This window comes from Callithrix jacchus, chromosome 1 (assembly GCF_049354715.1).
Source record: "Callithrix jacchus isolate 240 chromosome 1, calJac240_pri, whole genome shotgun sequence".
Classification (NCBI taxonomy): domain Eukaryota; kingdom Metazoa; phylum Chordata; class Mammalia; order Primates; family Cebidae; genus Callithrix; species Callithrix jacchus.
The window spans coordinates 180868530-180885950 of NC_133502.1; the positions used below are offsets into that span (position 1 = coordinate 180868530).

The 17421-nt window shown below is 39.1% G+C and overlaps 1 protein-coding gene across 26 annotated transcripts in view; it reads right to left on the reverse strand.

Moving 5' to 3' along the window:
• SETX (senataxin) overlaps positions 1-17421 on the reverse strand; it is an 88374-nt gene that overhangs the window by 15134 nt on the left and 55819 nt on the right. For all 26 annotated transcript variants that reach the window (XR_013519780.1, XR_013519778.1, XR_013519792.1 and 23 more), the window contains 10 exons: positions 16446-16678; positions 15285-15452; positions 14294-14450; positions 12468-12569; positions 12157-12272; positions 10354-10425; positions 7470-7619; positions 5399-5506; positions 2206-2393; positions 1206-1298 (listed from right to left, as the gene is read on the reverse strand). Coding sequence is in view for 21 of the 26 variants with exons in the window: in XM_035261106.3 (XP_035116997.2) it covers positions 1206-1298; positions 2206-2393; positions 5399-5506; positions 7470-7619; positions 10354-10425; positions 12157-12272; positions 12468-12569; positions 14294-14450; positions 15285-15452; positions 16446-16678 (1387 nt within the window). In the remaining 5 variants the exon portion in view is untranslated. The remainder of the gene's footprint in view (positions 1-1205; positions 1299-2205; positions 2394-5398; positions 5507-7469; positions 7620-10353; positions 10426-12156; positions 12273-12467; positions 12570-14293; positions 14451-15284; positions 15453-16445; positions 16679-17421) is intronic.

Here is a 17421-nt window from a genome sequence, read left to right on the forward strand (position 1 = left end):
GAACGTAAATGATGTGTCCCACCTGACCTCAGCTGAACAAAATGGGGCCCTAGAGTAGGTTCATGTCCCCTTTGTTGTCCTCACCAGCCTCATATCCTGCACTCTCAACTCATCCTGAAACCACATGCTCCCTCATGACTACACCAGATGCGAAATGCACCAAGACCGGGGGCTGCACCGCACCTATCCCTTGATTCCTGAGGCTACCTTATTCGCCTTGCTTTACAAGCCTTAAATATCCATTATCGTAACTTTGAGACTTACTATATGGACAACCCAGTCAGCTAGCCATCTCTTCCATCCCTGAAATCTTCATTTCCCTTGGTCCTCTTCCAGATTAAGCCTGTCTGGTCAACATTCCACTCTAACCTTCCTTCTTCATGATGCTCTGGGACTTAACTCTCAATTCTTTGCTCTCCTCCAACAGGCCCCATGAAAACCTTTAGGATGCAGTCCCTCCAGCACTACAATTCCATGGCCAACTCCTCCTCTGTATGTTTCCCTACCTCTTCAATGTGTTCCCTACTTCCACCTCCTATCTTACCTAACACCTGATTCTCACCTGAGGATGCCACCTGCTCTGCAGCCATCCCATGATGTACAAGTGGGATTTGTTTCCTCCTACTTCATGACAGAGCAGTGCTTGTATGTGTGCCAACAAATGCTGCCTCTAGACCATTCCTCCCCTACTCTCTCACAAGAATCCCCAGCTCCTCTGACATTGCCGCTATGTGGCAACACCACTGCTCCTCTCTGCTGTCATATACAGACCACCTGAATACATCCCCTTATTCACAACCCAATACCATCCAGCCTCTGTTGCTACTTCCTTACTCCCCTTCACACCTTCATTCAGCTGAATTTATACTTCGCCTTCATAGTTCTTAACCCAACTGGAGTAACTGCTTACCTAAGTGATTACCAGGTAAAGGTCTGTTGTCCCATGACATCATCATCTTGCAATGGGCACATCTGTTTCCCTCACTGCTGTGATCTCGAAAAATATCTACTCAAGTGCTTGCTTATGACATTAGATGATATTATCCCCATTATACAGAAAAAAGCATCAATTTAAATGAAAATGACTGTGCCCTGACATTAGGCAAAGAGACGTGTATAGGAAATGTACTTAATATAAATATGAATGCAAATAATGTAACAATTATGGGACCATCACAGAGGATTAAGGCAAGAGGAGAACATACTCATTATCCCGTCTTTCTGAACCATCTCCGACATCAAACACAAGGTATGGTTGAAATGGCCAGTCTGAGGAACACCGAACGGTTTCTGTCTGTCTGTAAAAGGTAGTCAACATTCAGAACAAGGTTGAGATTTAAGAAAATATTTTAGTATTACGACTATTTTTTCTGTGTGGTGAAGTGGGCTGGGGCAAGTAAAGGGATAACAGCAATATTCTTTTCTAGATGTGTATCAGTGAAAGGTACAAAACAAATTCTATTTCTTTCCTGGTGCTGGGAGAGGTATCTACGTCATTAAAATATAACAAATATGACTGGATAGTCACTCTAGTAAGCCACAGAATACTGTGTTAAATATGGTCCCACTTTTTTCTTAAAAAATTTAAAAAGTAAAAAAAGATATGCATGGTAAAAGGACTGAAACTTGGCCAGGCGCGGTGGCTCTTGCCTGTAATCTCGGCACTTTGGGAGGCCACGGCGGGTGCATTGTTTGAGCTCAGGAGGTTTGAAAGCAGCCTGGGCAACATAGCGAAACCCCATTTCTATAAAAAGAAAAACACAAAAATTAGCCAGGCATGGTGGTGAGTGCTACTCAGGAGGCTGAGGTGGGTGAATCAATTGAGCCTAGAAGGTCGAAGCTGCAGTGAGCCAGGATTGTGCCACTGTACTCATTCTGTCTAGGCAAAAGAAAGAGAAGACAGTCTCCAAAACACACACACACACACACACACACACACACACATACTCTGAAAGTGGATATGCCAAAATGTTACCAGTGATTCTTTATTTCTAGGTAGTATAAATATAGGTGACTTTTTCCCTCTTTCTTTTTTATGTGCATTTGCTGTACTCGACATGATGGCTTTCATAACTAGAGAAAATTATTAATCCTCCATGATTTATGCTTTTTATGATAAAACCTAAGAAGACAGTAAAATGGCTATTCTTCATAAGCAGCTAAACTACAAACAAAATAAGCTCACAAGCAATAAAGGGAACTCACCTATTTGTTTTTAAGTTTCTGTTATAAATATAATTGGAAGGGAAGAGACATATGTCTGGATGCATCCTGTACTGAATAGTAAGCCGTAAAATAGGCAGCCTGCTGATCATGTTGTATTCTACATTCTCTTCCAGCAGTTTGCAGAAGCGAGCCATCATTGATTGGTCGTAGCCATACTCCTGTGCTTTCTGTGAGGGGGAAAATAAAGCAATATTTTCCAAGAATTCCTTTATATCTTTCCCACTATTATAAAAACAATTACTGACATCTAATATGTACATGGCAACATTCAGGTAGTATAAGATTACCAACCACAACTTCCGAGAAAAAAGATGTTTCTGACTCTCATCCTCAAAATGTCTTGAATCTTTTTTTTTGGAGACAGAGTTAGGCTCTCTTGTCTAGGCTGGAGTGCAGTGGTGCGATCTCAGCTCACTGCAACCTCCGCCTCACAGGTTCAAGCGATTCTCATGTCTCTGCCTCCTGAGTAGCTGGGATTACAGGCATTTGGCACCACACCTGACCAAAATGCCATGAATCTTGAATATATGTAGAGGCATTTTCTACTCACATACTGCTTATGAAAGTGATACGACCTTGTGAATGACAACTGATGCTATTTTGATAATACAAGACATCACTGCCGTATCTTAAAAAATAATAATAATAAAGGAAGCAGATAAATGTAACACAGATTTTAACAATTATTTCTGGTGGTATATCCTCACAAACAGACATATTGAATGACATTGTAAACAAGTGTTTTGAAGACAACATTCTTCATCCAGCCATCTAATATGTACTAAGCATCTATAGTTTGGAGTGATGAGACTGCTGCAGTGAATAAGATCAAGTCTCACAGAACTTACATTCCAGTGGAGGAAACAAACTCGACTTATGTGTTGGCCATCCCTAATCTAAAATACCAAAATCCTCCAATGAGCCTATCCTTTGAGCATGAACTTTAAGTATAATGTCAGCACTTGAGAAGTTTCAGATTGTGAAGCACTGTGAAATTTTTGAATTAGGAATGCCCAACCTGTGCTAGACTGATTTCACAAACCAAATAATGGGTTATGTTCCGCGATCTGCAAGATAGTGACCTAAATGACAAATGGGATAAACTGTCTTATCATAGTTGTGCCTTGGTATATACTTTCCAATGACAGTATCATAGAAAGTTTCAAAAAGTACTATCTTAACCTGGGAGTAAAAATGTGCTGAAAACTTCACTAAGATGATGGAATCTCCATAAGTGACGTGAAAGATACTGGCACTGAACATGTGCAAAGCCTGAATAAACTTGTTTCACAAACTATGAGAGTGGAGAAAAAGGCATTACTTCTTAACCTATTTATATGTGTGATTTTAAACAGGTTTGTGTAAGTATAAAATAATTAATAGACATTTGACAATTTTGCCTAAATCCTCAAAAGTTTATCTGAGTTAGCTCAAAAATCTAAGTTTTAATCTTTGCTTTGGGGGAACAGAAAAAGAACTTATATAAGGTAATGCATCTAACCTCCAGTCAAACCACAGTCTATTCAACAAATGATACAAATTTATTAATATATATTCAGACATGGAACAATGTCCCTGATTTACTGATTTTAAAAAAAGCCAATTCTGCACAGAATAATTTTGCCATCTTTAAAAAAAACCAATCTCACATACATAAACACATATGCACGTAAATATATACTTGTATACAAGCCATATGCCACATTTTAATAACCGGCTTACTGTTATCCCCTAGAATGCAAACACCATGAAGGCAGGGATTTTGTCTGTTTTCTTCACTGTCATAACCCCAATACCTAAACAGCACCTGAATTATGTTGGCACTCAATATATACATACTGAAAAAGATGAATAAACACACAAATGCCCAGCAAAATCTGTTAAAGATACTACTCACTTACACCGTAATTATCACTAGAAATATGTGGTCAAAAAAGGCACCTCATGGAAATGAATTTTGTAATTATTTTCTCAAAATAGCCTGTTTTATTTGTACAATTAACTTAAAAACCATAAATGGATTTTTTTTTGTAATTTTTGTTGCTTTTATCAATCATTAAATTAGGCAGTAAGGCTGAGGTCCATGAACAATCCCTTTTCACTTCAATAAAATACTGCATTATTTAAAGAAATGGGATACAGAATTTGCTCTTCCTTATTCTCTATGAACGAAGTTGCCTGTAGCAGTTCCTCCCTAAACACACAGGTTTTCACTGGTAACAGGAGTGCTTCTGGGCCACACCCTACCATGATCACATACCTGTGCTCAAATGTCATACATGGAACTGCACTACTATTCTGAATAATCCTGAAGTCAAAAGCCACTAACAAAAGCAGCTGCATTCATTCCATAATTCCACAGAAATGCTTTGAAAACAATCTGTTCTCTAGGATTATGAGGCCACTGCTCAATTATTTGTATAAATAATCTATGTTATTAGCACTAATACAAATTTTATTAAATTGTATAACCTCTTCAGATTACTTCAAAACATCTACTGAATCCTGATACTGATGCGCATTTCTAGGAGACATTTTTCATTGAGATTAAAAAAGAAACCAACAGAGTAGAGTAGACTACAATCTGGTTCTTCTTTTCCCACAGGCAGAGCCTATAATTTCGTCTTTTTTCCCCCATACCTTCACTTTCAGATGATGTGAGGGGCACAGACATTTTCTTGTATTAATGTTAGAATACTAAATCATAAAAATGGAAATGTACTCCAAAATTAATTTAACTTCATGTTTTCCTCAATTTGTACATATTTAAATATAAATGAAGAGGGTGGGATTCTTCTCCTTACTTTTGAAGTTTTTTTTTTTATTATTGTTTCGGTGCTTGCATGATTAAAATAAATCAGATTCAGCTCTTTAAAGATGTGCACACTGACTTTTCCAAAGCTTGGTCTGCATGGCACGTCATCCATCTAGGCTGAACACAGGACTTCTGCCACACATACACAGAAGCACAACTATGAACAAAGGGGCCTTTTTAGGATTTTTTTTTAACGTATTGAGACTAAATCAGTGCTTCTCTTTTCTGAGTTACTGCTTACTTTTCACTCCAAATTAAGAGAGGCCAATCCAAGAGAGATGTTCCTCCCTCTTTAAGACAAAAATTTTAAAAAGCCCCTTCCATTTTAAAGCAATCTGAACATAAAAAAAAACTTACCATAGAGATGACTGTGGGAGGGAGCTGTTTAGGATCTCCTACTAGGATAAGCTTGTTGCAGCGATGAATGAGTGGAGTAAGAGTCTCAATTTCACAAGACTGTCCAGCCTTGGCAAGACATAGAAGGGAGAGGCAGTCTTAACTATCTTTGCTATTTATCCATATAGTTTATCTGATTAAAGTTCTAACCATTCAGAAAAGTACCACACTTCTGCACGAAATATCAAAAATAAGCATTTTATCTGAAAACAAACAACAAAATAAACCCTTCAGGCTAGGTGCAGTGGCTCACATATGTAATCCCAGCACTTTGAGACCCGCCTTAGGCGGGTAGATCACCTGAGGTTGGGAGTTTGAGACCAGCATGGTCAATGTGCCGAAACCCTGTCTCTACTAAAAATACCAAATAAATTAGTTGGGCATGGTGGCACATGCCTGTAATCCCAGCTACTCGGGAGGCTGAGGCAGGAGAATCACTTGAACCCGGGAGGCAGAGGTTGCAGTGAACCAAGATCACATCACTGCACTACAGCCTGGGTGACAGGGCAAGACTCTGTCTCAAAATAAATAAATAAATAACAAACTCTCCAAGCGAATGTTTTAAAAAAAATCAAATATGTATTTTGAAGTCAGCCACCAAGGAAGCCACTACCACTTGGGAACCAGCCGTAAGTTAAGAAGGCCGAGTGCATCCTAGATGTGTGTGTTCTTTGTTCCTGCAGGGCATGGGCCTGAAAAAAATGTTTCTCCTCTAAAGTCCTTTTAAAACTTTATTTAAAAAATTTTACTTATTTTATTAATATATTAATCTTATTATTTATTTATATATCTTATTTATTTACTTTTTGAGACAGAGTCTCGATTGGTCACTCAGGCTAGAGTGCAGCCCTCCTGGGCTCAAACGATTCTCCCACCTCAGCCTCCTGAGTAGCTGGGACTCTAAGCGTATGGCATCACACCTGGCTAAATTTTGTATTTTTCGTAGAGACAAGGCTTCACCATGTTGCCCAGATTGCTCTCAAATTCTTGGGCTCAACTGATCCACCCTCAGTCTCCCAAAATCCCAGGATTACAGGTGAGTCACCATGCCCAGCCTGCTTTTAAAACTTTGTTTCTGAGGTTCAGAAATCCCATCAGGAGCGTCTGTGAGTGTGCTTCCCCATATCTTTCTTCCTTGCATGATATTCCTTGTATGTATGCCTCTTTGATCACAAGACTCAAATTTCTCTTAAATTCAATGATATTTTCTTCAACTATTTACTGATTTCTGCTTTTTGTCCTTTCCTTCTGGTGAAAACTGGATCTTGGGTCTCCTGATTACTCAATTCTCTGGTATCTCCTGCTCCACCTCTTTTGTCATCTGACAAACAATAGGTACTGAATAAATGTTTGCTCAAAGAGTGAACTAGGAATAAAGGATGTTAGGTGAAAATATTATGGCTCAAAACTGTTCAGTATTTATATTAAAACTACTTCAAAACATTATTAGAGATATTATAAGCAGGAGCGAGACAGTCACTCAGCAGAGATTTTGTTAGAAACCATCAGTCATCCTCAAGACTAACCCCCAAATACTGGAAAATCTACTTTCACTATTGTGGGTCATTAAGAAGCATATTTCTTTCTTTCTTTTTTTTGAGATGGAGTCTCACCCTATTGCCTTGGCTGTAGTGCAGCGGTGCTATCTCAGCTCACTGCAACCTCCACCTCCCCGGTTCAAGTGATTCTCCGGCCTCAGCATCCCGAGTAGCTGGGACTACAGGTGCACACCACCACACCCAGCTAATCTTTGTATTTTTAGTAGAGGCGGGGTTTCACCATGTTGGCCAGGATGTTCCTGATCTCTTGACCTCGTGATCCACCCACCCTGGCCTCCCAAAGTGCTGGGATTACAGGCATGAGCCACTGTGCCTGGACTAAGGAGCAGATTTCTACATAAGGAAATACATATGTAACAGGTAAAAATCAGATGCAGAAAAAAACATTTCCTCAACATCTCAGCAGCCACAATTCATCTGAGACTTACTCCTCATAGTACTAGTCAAAGTTGTATGGCTGACCATTCACTGACCTCATCAACAATGACACAGCTGAAGGGGACACCCCCTTGCCCACGAAAAGCAGATTCAAGCAGTAAACCACCACTTGTGCTCAATGTGCAGCAGATGACATGGGACTCTAAGATGATGTTATTCTGTGTTTTCTGTGGGCGTCCTTGAACCTAAAAGAACAAAGGTTAAATCAACAGTCAGCTGTAGATCAATTCTTGACTATGACAGGCCTATTTTTACTATAAAACACTTACCATTTATTATGTGACAGAAAAATATTTAGTAAAAGTTAGGGGGGAACCCTCAAATCTAGGAAATAGCAGAAACAAGATAATCACAAACAGGAGAAAGAATGTGTGCTTTGCAGTTAAAACATAGAATATTATTAAGCACATTAAAAATTTTTATCTAGAGTTTGATTTGGTCAAAGTAGATTACAATCCTTCCTGTAGCCAGATGTATGTAAGCAGGTATCTGAAGCAGAGATGTAATAATACTGAGTTGTGAATTATCTGAGTAAAACCAGGGTTAGAATTAAGCTTGAATGTACATTTTCTGTTAGTTTTTAAGTATATAATATTGCTCTTTCCTTTTTCATGTACTTTTGCTAAACTAACAAAAATGCCTATGAACCTGACAAATACTCCATTTCCACAGTAAGAGAAAGAAGTTTGGTCTCCTACAATGCAATGTACTGTGACGGAGCCAGATAATGTGAATGATGCATACCATGTAGTGCTCAAATAAATCAACATTTTCTTTTTTTTTTCCCCCAGATGGAGTCTTGCTGTTTCACCCATGCTGGAGTGCAGTGTTGCAATCTTGGCTGGCTGCAACCTCTGCCTCCCGGTTCAAGCAATTCTCCTGCCTCAGCATCCCAAGTAGCTGGGACTATAGGTGCGTGCCACCACGCCTGGCTAATTTTTTGTCTTTTAGTAGAGATGGAGTTTCACCATGTTAGCCAGGATGGTCTCAATCTCCTGACCTCATGATCCACCCGCCACAGCCTCCCAAAGTGCTGGGATTACAGGTGTGAGACACTGTGCCCAGCCTAAATCAGCATTTTCCTCAGCGATTCAGCAAGCTTCTTTATGCTGCTAAGAGGCAGTAGTGATTCATCTCTGCATATATGATATATTCAACTATGAAGTTCAAGGCATGTGTGTGAGCTTTAGGAAGAGGGTGGCACTGTGGCCCTCCATGGCTCACACAGTAAAGCATTGTCAGACACCTCTCCTTAGCCATCTAGAGAGTAAAACTGCTGAGCACATTCAGAGAAAACTGTATCTGCAAAATAAAAAAAAAAAAATAAAAACCTGCGGAGCACAATTAGTTCAATGGCCCACAGAACACGTGATGAGCAGCAAAAAAGATCTGTGAACATGGACTTCATCCTTGACTGAGGAAAGATTAATTTGAGGTTTAGTTTAAAACTTTAATCAAAAGTTTTCACATAACTTTTAGTTTAAATAAACTGCTAATGAAAATAAGCATTAAGTTCAACTATATTTAGTCACATAGAGAAAAGTTATAATACATTCAGGAGAAAAACTTCAATGTCATCAGTTGCTATTACCCTCCTTCCCTGACACCAATGTGGTTTGATTAGGGCTATATTCTGACAGTCAGGCTATACACCTGGCTCGGCCAAGCTTCAATTAGTCTAAATCTTACCTGATATTTGTACATCCAAAAAGAACTGGGAAAAAGCTACAAAAATATTACAGGAGTCTTATGATCTAAGACAAGTATAAAGAGTTTATGCTCCGAGCCAAGAAATGCAAAAAAATCAAAAATCAAAGTGCTGTACTTTCTTATGCCAATCCTGCCCACCATCACTCTACTTGTAACCAATTGTGAGCTCTGGAGGGCTCACAGTTGCCACCCTCAACCTAAAGCTCACACAGGTGACTTTTCTTTTTTTAACAGGGAAAACACCACAAAGTTATTTTCATTAATTGTTACTGGATGGTAATTATCATAATTGTTTTTTGCAGTGTGGGAGGAAGAGCTAGAGCACCTTGTAAGAAGGATTTAAATCTTTACATAGACCTAAAACAGAAAAAAGATAATTTATAATCACCTGTTTCTTAGAAATCTTAGATGGTAGTTAAGAATGCATTGTTAGGTTAAAGGAAAAAATGCAAATGTTGTTACACCAGTGTCTCCACTTCCACAGATGTCTGTAATTTTTCTGTAACTGAAAAAAGCCCATAGCTGGCCGGGCACGGTGGCTCAAGCCTATAAAGCCAACACTTGGGAGGCCGAGATGGGCAGATAACTTGAGGTCAGAAGTCCCAGATCATCCTGGCCAACATGGTGAAACTCTGTTTCTATTAAAAATACAAAAAAAGACAGGGTGCAGTGGCTCACGCCTGTAATCCCAGCACTCTGGGAGGCGGAGGCAGGCAGATTATCTGAGGTCAGGAGTTTGATACCAGCCTGACCAACATGGAGAAACCCTGTCTCTACTAAATATACAAGATTAGCCGGGTGTGGTAGTGCACGTCTGTAATCTCAGCTACAAGGGAGCTGAGACAGGACAATCACTTGAACCTGGGAGGCAGAGGATGCAGTGAGCCAAGATGGCACCACTGCACTCCAGCCTGGCAACAGAGCAAGACTCTGTGTCTCAAAAACACACACACACACAAAAAAAACAAAAATTAGCTGGGTGTGTTGGTGCACACCTGCAATCCCAGCTACATGGGAGGCTGAGGTTGCAGTGAGCCAAGATCATGCCACTGCACCTCAGTCTGGGCAACAGAGAGAGACTCCATCTTCAAAACAAAAAATACATAAAAGCTCATGGCTTATCTGAACAGTCACTCTGACAGTTCAGTTTTATATTTAAATTTCTAAAATAAAATAAAATCAAGAAAATGCTACGTGCGAACTACTTACCTCTTTAATTTTAGAAGCAAGTTCCTGCCTTTCCTTAGAAACTTTGGAAATTTTTTCATCTAATTCTTGCCTCTGGAAAAAAATTCAAATGTCATTATTAAAATTAAACTATGCATTTTTAAATGCCTTCCAATGGACTGCCTCTAATCTTAAAAGAGCCTATATTTTCCCAATGAAAAATGTATTTACCCAGCTTATTTCCTCTTCACAAGTACTGACACACACTGTATGCTGCTGTGGAAGAAGCTGTGTCCTGTGAACTGTATGTGTGCTATCTTAGCATTCCAGTCCTGAGAGCATCACTCTACCCTTTACCTTCCAGGTGATTCAAATGAGGCTGTTTAATCACACCCTAACCATTCCTCTGGCCACAGTGATGGGCATCTAATACAGGCCTGGCCAATCATGGCACCCATCTTCTTAAATTTAGGGATTAGACCTGCTTGCTCACCCAGGGACTAAACTAACTCCTTCTTTGGATACATGGATGCTAAGAGAAAGACTGAGTCTCTCTCTGTGAAGTTTCTAAGCTGTGATGGTAGAAACCCTGAGATGCTGACACCTTCTCCCGAAGAAGAAATGGCTGACACACAGAAAAACAAACCATGACATGAAAAAACGATACTGTTTGAGCTTCTAGATCTACCCATACTGAAGCTAATTCCCTTTTTGTCTAACCTAATTTGAACTGCATTTCTTTAACTTGGAACTGAAAGATAATTAGTAAACTGAATATACCTTCAATACAAGGCAGTACAGCCTATAAGCCAAATGCAAGGCCTGGAGCAGACTCATGCCTGTAATCCTAGCACTTTGGGAGGCTAAGGTGAGAGGACTGCTTGAGGCAAGAAGTTCAGACTACCCTGGGCAACATGGCAAGATCCAGTTTCTATAGAAAACAAAAAAATTAGCCAGGCATGATGGCACCCTGTCCCATTCAAGAGGTTGAGGCAGGAAAAGAGCTTGTTTTGAGACCAAGAGCTTGAGGCTACACTGAACCACAATTGTGCCACTGCACTCCAGCCTGGGCCACAAAGTGAGACCCTAACTTGAAAACGAACAAAAATGCATTTGTTTTTGTAAATAATGTTTTACTAGAACACAGCCACATCCATTTGTTTATATATCATCTATGGCTGCCTTGTGCTACCAAAAGCAGAGCTGAATAGCTGCAACAGAGACCAACCATACAGCTTGCAAAGCCTAAAATCTTTACTAGAGTATCTCGCCCTTTGCAAAAAAGTTTTAAAAAAAGTTTTTTAAAATAAATTTTAATGAAAGAAAAAAATGAAAAAAAAAAAATAATTAAAACCAAAAGGACAAAAAAAAGGCAAAAAGAAATGTGTTAACCTGACAAACATTTTTAGTGTCTTAGTACACAATTTTATACATGAATCATGCCACTCCCCAATAAAGGGCATTTAATCCTCATTAATTAGGTTGGTCTCAGTGGCTCACATCTGTAATCCTAGCACTTCGGATGCCAAGTTGGGCAGATCAACTTGAGGCCAGGAGTTTAAGACTAGCCTGGCCAACATGGTGAGACCCCATCTCCACTAAAAATACAAAAAAATTAGCCACTGTGGTGGCACATCCTAGTAATCCCAGCTACTTGGGAGGCTGAGGCAGGAGAATTGCTTGAACCCAGGAAGTTGAGGCTACAGGGAGCCAGAATCGTGCTACTACATTCCAGCATGGGAGACAGAGCAAGATTCTGTCTCCAAAAAAACCCAAACCAAACAAAAACCAAAATTGTTAACTAGTTTGTTTACCTGAGTTATTATTTAAGAAATGCAAAGATACCTGTATTTCCCGTCCACCTCGGCATAGAGCTCGCTGCCGGGAAAGCTCATCCAACTGATAATCTAGAAATTCCTTTCTTCTATGCATCTCCTGAACATGAGAAGGTAAGTCTTTTTCTAATAAAAATAACAAATAAAAAATTATATTCTATTCTAATTCTAACCAACACACATACACAACACAATGAGAAAAAAAAAATCAGTTGCCAAAGCCAGACTAATTCTCAAGTCTTCAAATTACCTTTAGTGTCCAAGTCATTTTCCACAAAACAAATAGAGGAAACATTAGCATAGACCACATTCAGTACTTACTCATTCTGTGGTTTACTTGGCTGTCCAAGCTGAACTTTAGAACCTCGTTATTAATAGACTTTTCTGGACCCAGTCGTACTAAATTGATATCTCCACAGTTTCCTGTTGATAAGAATCACATTTAAGGACTAATAAGGACACCGCGGATAAATCCTGTCTCTATTTCTAAGTAAATATATTAATAATCAGAGAAGGAAGCTAATATGAACTTCCAATTAACTAGACACCAGGGACTACACCACAAACTTCTCATACATTATTTCAGATATTCTTCCTAACAACCCGATAAGGCAAGTACTTATCACTTCTACCTAATAAAAGCTAGCAAGGCCATCCCAGCACTTTAGGAGGGCCAAGCAGGCGACCACCTGAGGTCAGCAGTTCGAGACCAGCCTGACCAATATGGAGAAATCCCATCTCTACTAAAAATACAAAAATCAGCTGGGTATGGTGGCATGCACCACCATACAACTTACTGTTATGTTTTAAGAGCAAATGAATTTTACATGTAGGTAATACATATGTAATATATGGAAAAATGTGTGTGATCCCTCAGAATAAAGATGACATGTTCCAGCCTATCTTATGCCTTGGTGTGGCCAAAAGAAAATAAGCAGAGGTGCTATTGGCAGGACCTAGAAACTTTCCTTATAACATGGCTAGTATGCTCCCTCTGCCCCTTCTTCATCTTTTCCTCATGCTTGCTGGAACTGGAGCAGCCATTCTGATCACAGGTGCACTAAAGCATGCAGGCCCCACATGGTGGAGTAATCAGATGGAGCCTGGGTCTCCAAGGACTCTCTAAGGGAGAGTCGTCATACCAGTGACTCTGGTACCAGTCCTGAACTGCCCATCTCTGGGCTCTTGAATAAAAAAAGAGAAGTAAACTTCTGTTACATTTAAGCCACTGTATTTGGAGTCTGATAAATTAAATCTTGTTAAAAGGTACTGTTAGGTATCCTTAAGGAAAATTAAATTTGGTAGGGAAGATGAGACATATGAGCTTGGCAAAGTAGTCAAATACAAAGCCATAACTATACTACTAAATACGAGTGATATGAAGAGCAAGTGTTAGCCTAAATAAAATGAAATAATTTCACATCTTCACTTTAGTGCCCTGAATCATCTGTTGTAATGCTCTTCATTATTATGTAAATTCTACTGAAAAAAGTTATCCCTCTAGTGAATTTAACATTTCTAAGCTTCAGTCTCCCCACCTATAAAATACAAATAGTAGGGTTATTCCCAAATTCATGGGATTATTTTGAGAATTACTGATACATAATAAATACTAAGTAATTGTAATCAATCATTATTTTTACCGTTTCAATAAACCTGTGCTTACTCAAACCCTCATCTTTCACCACCACCTAATACTCTAGGAACCTCATGAACCATCTGAGGTTCTCTTGCCCTGATTCTTTTTTTTTTTTTGATGGCAATCTCTGCTTAAGTATCCCCTATCCCTCTACTGGCTGTGGCTAACTCCTAACTGCTTCTTCCTAACCCTCACACAACTGACTCGGGGTCCCTCTGAGGCATCTGAAACACCCCACATTTTAGCCCAACTATGGAACTTATCACTCTGTACTGACCTGTCCACTTCCTTACTAGGCTGTGTGTCTCCTTGAAGGCTTCACTGTTGAAACCTCAGTACCTGGCACAGGGTAAATGTTCAATGAAATACTTGCTAAATGAACTCACAATCCACAGATTCAAGTAGAAGCTATTACCAGGACTGGCTTGCTCTTTCCTTTGTCATTCAAAATTGCCCACACTTAACACTGAAAACAAAAACAAATTAAAAATCCACAGAAGTGTCATACCTAAAGGATTCTTCTTGTCTTTACATTTTTCTTTGAATTCAAGAATAATTTTTTTCATGAGTTCATCAACAGCCGCATTGGAAGGTGCACACACGAGGACACGGTTTTGTTTGATTTTGGCATTGGAATTTTCATCTGAATGCCCCTTCCTCTGGTTCTACAATTTGCCACATACACATACCAAACAAACACACAAAAAATATGGGTGAGCTCTGTTACATAGCTTTACAGTTTGGCTTTACTTCCATGTATTTTTGAAAGTTCTCATAAAGTTAAAAATAAATAAAAGCATCTACATCTTACATTGGTATTAAAATTACTCCAGCATAAAAATTCTGTCATAACTGCTCTGAGCTTTAATTTATCATTCACTTAATTTAATCAATACTCAATCCAGGTCAGGCACAGTGGCTCACACCTGTAATCCTAGCACTTAGGGAGTCCAAGGCAGGTGGATCACCTGAGGTCAGGAGTTCAAGACCAGCCTGGCCAAGATGGCAAAACCCTGTCTCTACTAAAAATACAAAAATTAGCTGTGAGTGGTGGTGTACAACTGTAATCCCAGCTATTCAGGGGGCAGAGGCAGAAGAATCGCTTGAACCTGGGAGGCACAGGTTGCAGTGAGCCGAGATTGTGCCACTGTACTCCAGCCTGGGTGACAGCAAGACTCCTGTCTCAAAAAAAAAAACCCCGCAATCCAACCAAATTGTAGCCCAGCATTCACAGCTGTAGATGTGACCTATAACGAAGCCTGAAGACTATCATTCTACTCCTTACGATTTGTTTCACATAAGATATAGTCTTCTTCCTCTGTTTCTCATAACCTTTCCTCCTTCTGCCACCCCTTTCTCTAACACAGTTACACACAACATAAAAAATATACACAAAGTGAAGAGGAAAAGGCATGTTAATACTTATTTACATGTCAGTTCTCAAGTAAAGTGAAATGATGCATCTAGTTAACAGCATCAGTGCCTTCACCCATACCAACCTCTGTCAGTAGACGATAGAGGAGGCCAACAATAGTTTTTGATTTTCCTGTTCCAGGTGGTCCATGAATCAGGCAGATTTTGGCAACTGACGGTGAGTGTTTCACCATAGCATATGCAGTTTCTATTGCTTTCTTTTGGTCTTCATTGAACTCTCTTAAGTAGGCAATCTATATAAAAAACACATTTATAGATTGAAAGTGGAATATGAAAGGAAGACCATGAAAAAGACCTGTTCAAATTTAATGTGTCAAAGCTTTGGTTATGGTCAGCCAAGACACAAACACCAAAGTGACCTTTAACCTAAAAAAAACACATCCACTATGGGAAAGAAAGCTAATTACTTACTAATTACTGTCTGAGGCTTCAAGTACTTAAAAATACCACAACTGCATTTTTATTTCTGATTCTTACAAAGATAATCACAATAAACTGCATTCACTAATTTATAACGTTTCTTCTATTTACTCCGCTTTATTCCTTCTTTAATTTTCTCCTTAGTGAAAACATTCCAAAACTATTTATTTCCTAACACAATGTGTTATAGTGGAAAAAGCATGGATTTCAGGGTCAGATCTGGGTCTAAGCTTCACTTTCACTTACAAGCTAGGTCACTACACTCCTACTAAGCCTTGGACTCTGTTACTCATTAAATCTAGGATTTCTTAAAAGATGAGAATAGACTGAGATAATGCACATGAAAGCTACAGTATACAAATAATATTAGTTTCCTTTTGCATTTCTGTGTTAATTTCCTAGCGTGTATACACAACTTCACATGTTCAGATGACAACTTCATCCTTGCATTTCCAACAATAACAGCCAATTCTCCATCAATCATTCAAATGTAAATTTTTAACACCACTAAACCTGAGACTTCTCACCTAATGCACATTAAGCAGGCAGTAGGCTGCTGACCTAACATTTTAATGTTGCTCTTCCAGCGCACCTTTGACTCTTCCTGTACTGTATCTTTTTCTGCGGTAAGCTAATCGCATACTTCGCAATTTTAAAGTGATCACTAAATTGTGTTCACCGTGAACATGTCTTTGTTGCAGACATGTAGGAATATATAGCAGCTAAAAAATATGATGCTTTAACATACTGACATGACATTAACATCCTGACATGACACTATCTACTATCATATAATCAACACTCACAATTCTCTCAGATGCTGTAGTTAGTAAATCGTTTGTACAGAAGTCCATAGGGTTTGGATTCAGAACAGCTCTAGCCAGTTGGTTCCGACTACCCAACAGAGACATGGCTTTCAACTTCCTCTGTGTAGTCACCAGAGAACTGATTACAATACACTTCACAAGTTCGTTTAAATTGGCCGGAAAGTTCTCTTGAGTCTGGATGGAAAGGTAACACTCAAATTTTCCATTACGCACTATCATCAAGAAAGAGAAAAAGTAATTTCAGTTTAAAAGATTATACAGAATTAGGTATTTTAAACATATTTTGGGATATTATTTACAAAATTTACCCAATAAATATTTATAGACTGCTTCCTGAACCCAGTAATGTTCTGTCCTCCAGCAGGTTATTTTCTAGAAAAGGGAGGCAGACAACCAAATAAACATGTCAGGTGGTACTAAGTGCTATGAAGAAAGCAGACAAAGGGAGGAAGTGATGTGGATGGAGGTGGATAAGCTGGTCCGCGAAAGTCTTCCTGATGAAATATTTGAGCAGAGACTTTAAGTAAGGGAGTATGCACTTAGCAGGGGGTAAACAGTGCTATATGCAGAAAATCAGCAACTGCAAAGATCCTAAGATAGAGACGTGCCAGGAATATTTTAGAAATAAGGAGAAGGCTAATATGGCTAGCAGGAAAAACAGGGAGAGGAATGCTTGGCGACTCTGAGTAAAATGGGGCTATATTTTATAGGGCTGTGCAGATCACAATAATGATTCTGAATGCTATTTAGGATCAGGCAGGAAGTCACAGGGCACTCTGCGTAGGAAAATAACATGCTCTATCTCACAAACTAAAAGAACCACTCATACTTACCTCAGAACAAATAATAACTACAATGAGAGAAGTATAGAAACAAAAAGCCACTTACAAGGTTACTCCAGTAATTTAGGTAAAAGTTAACGATAGCTTGGACCAGGATGTAATAGTAGAGGTGG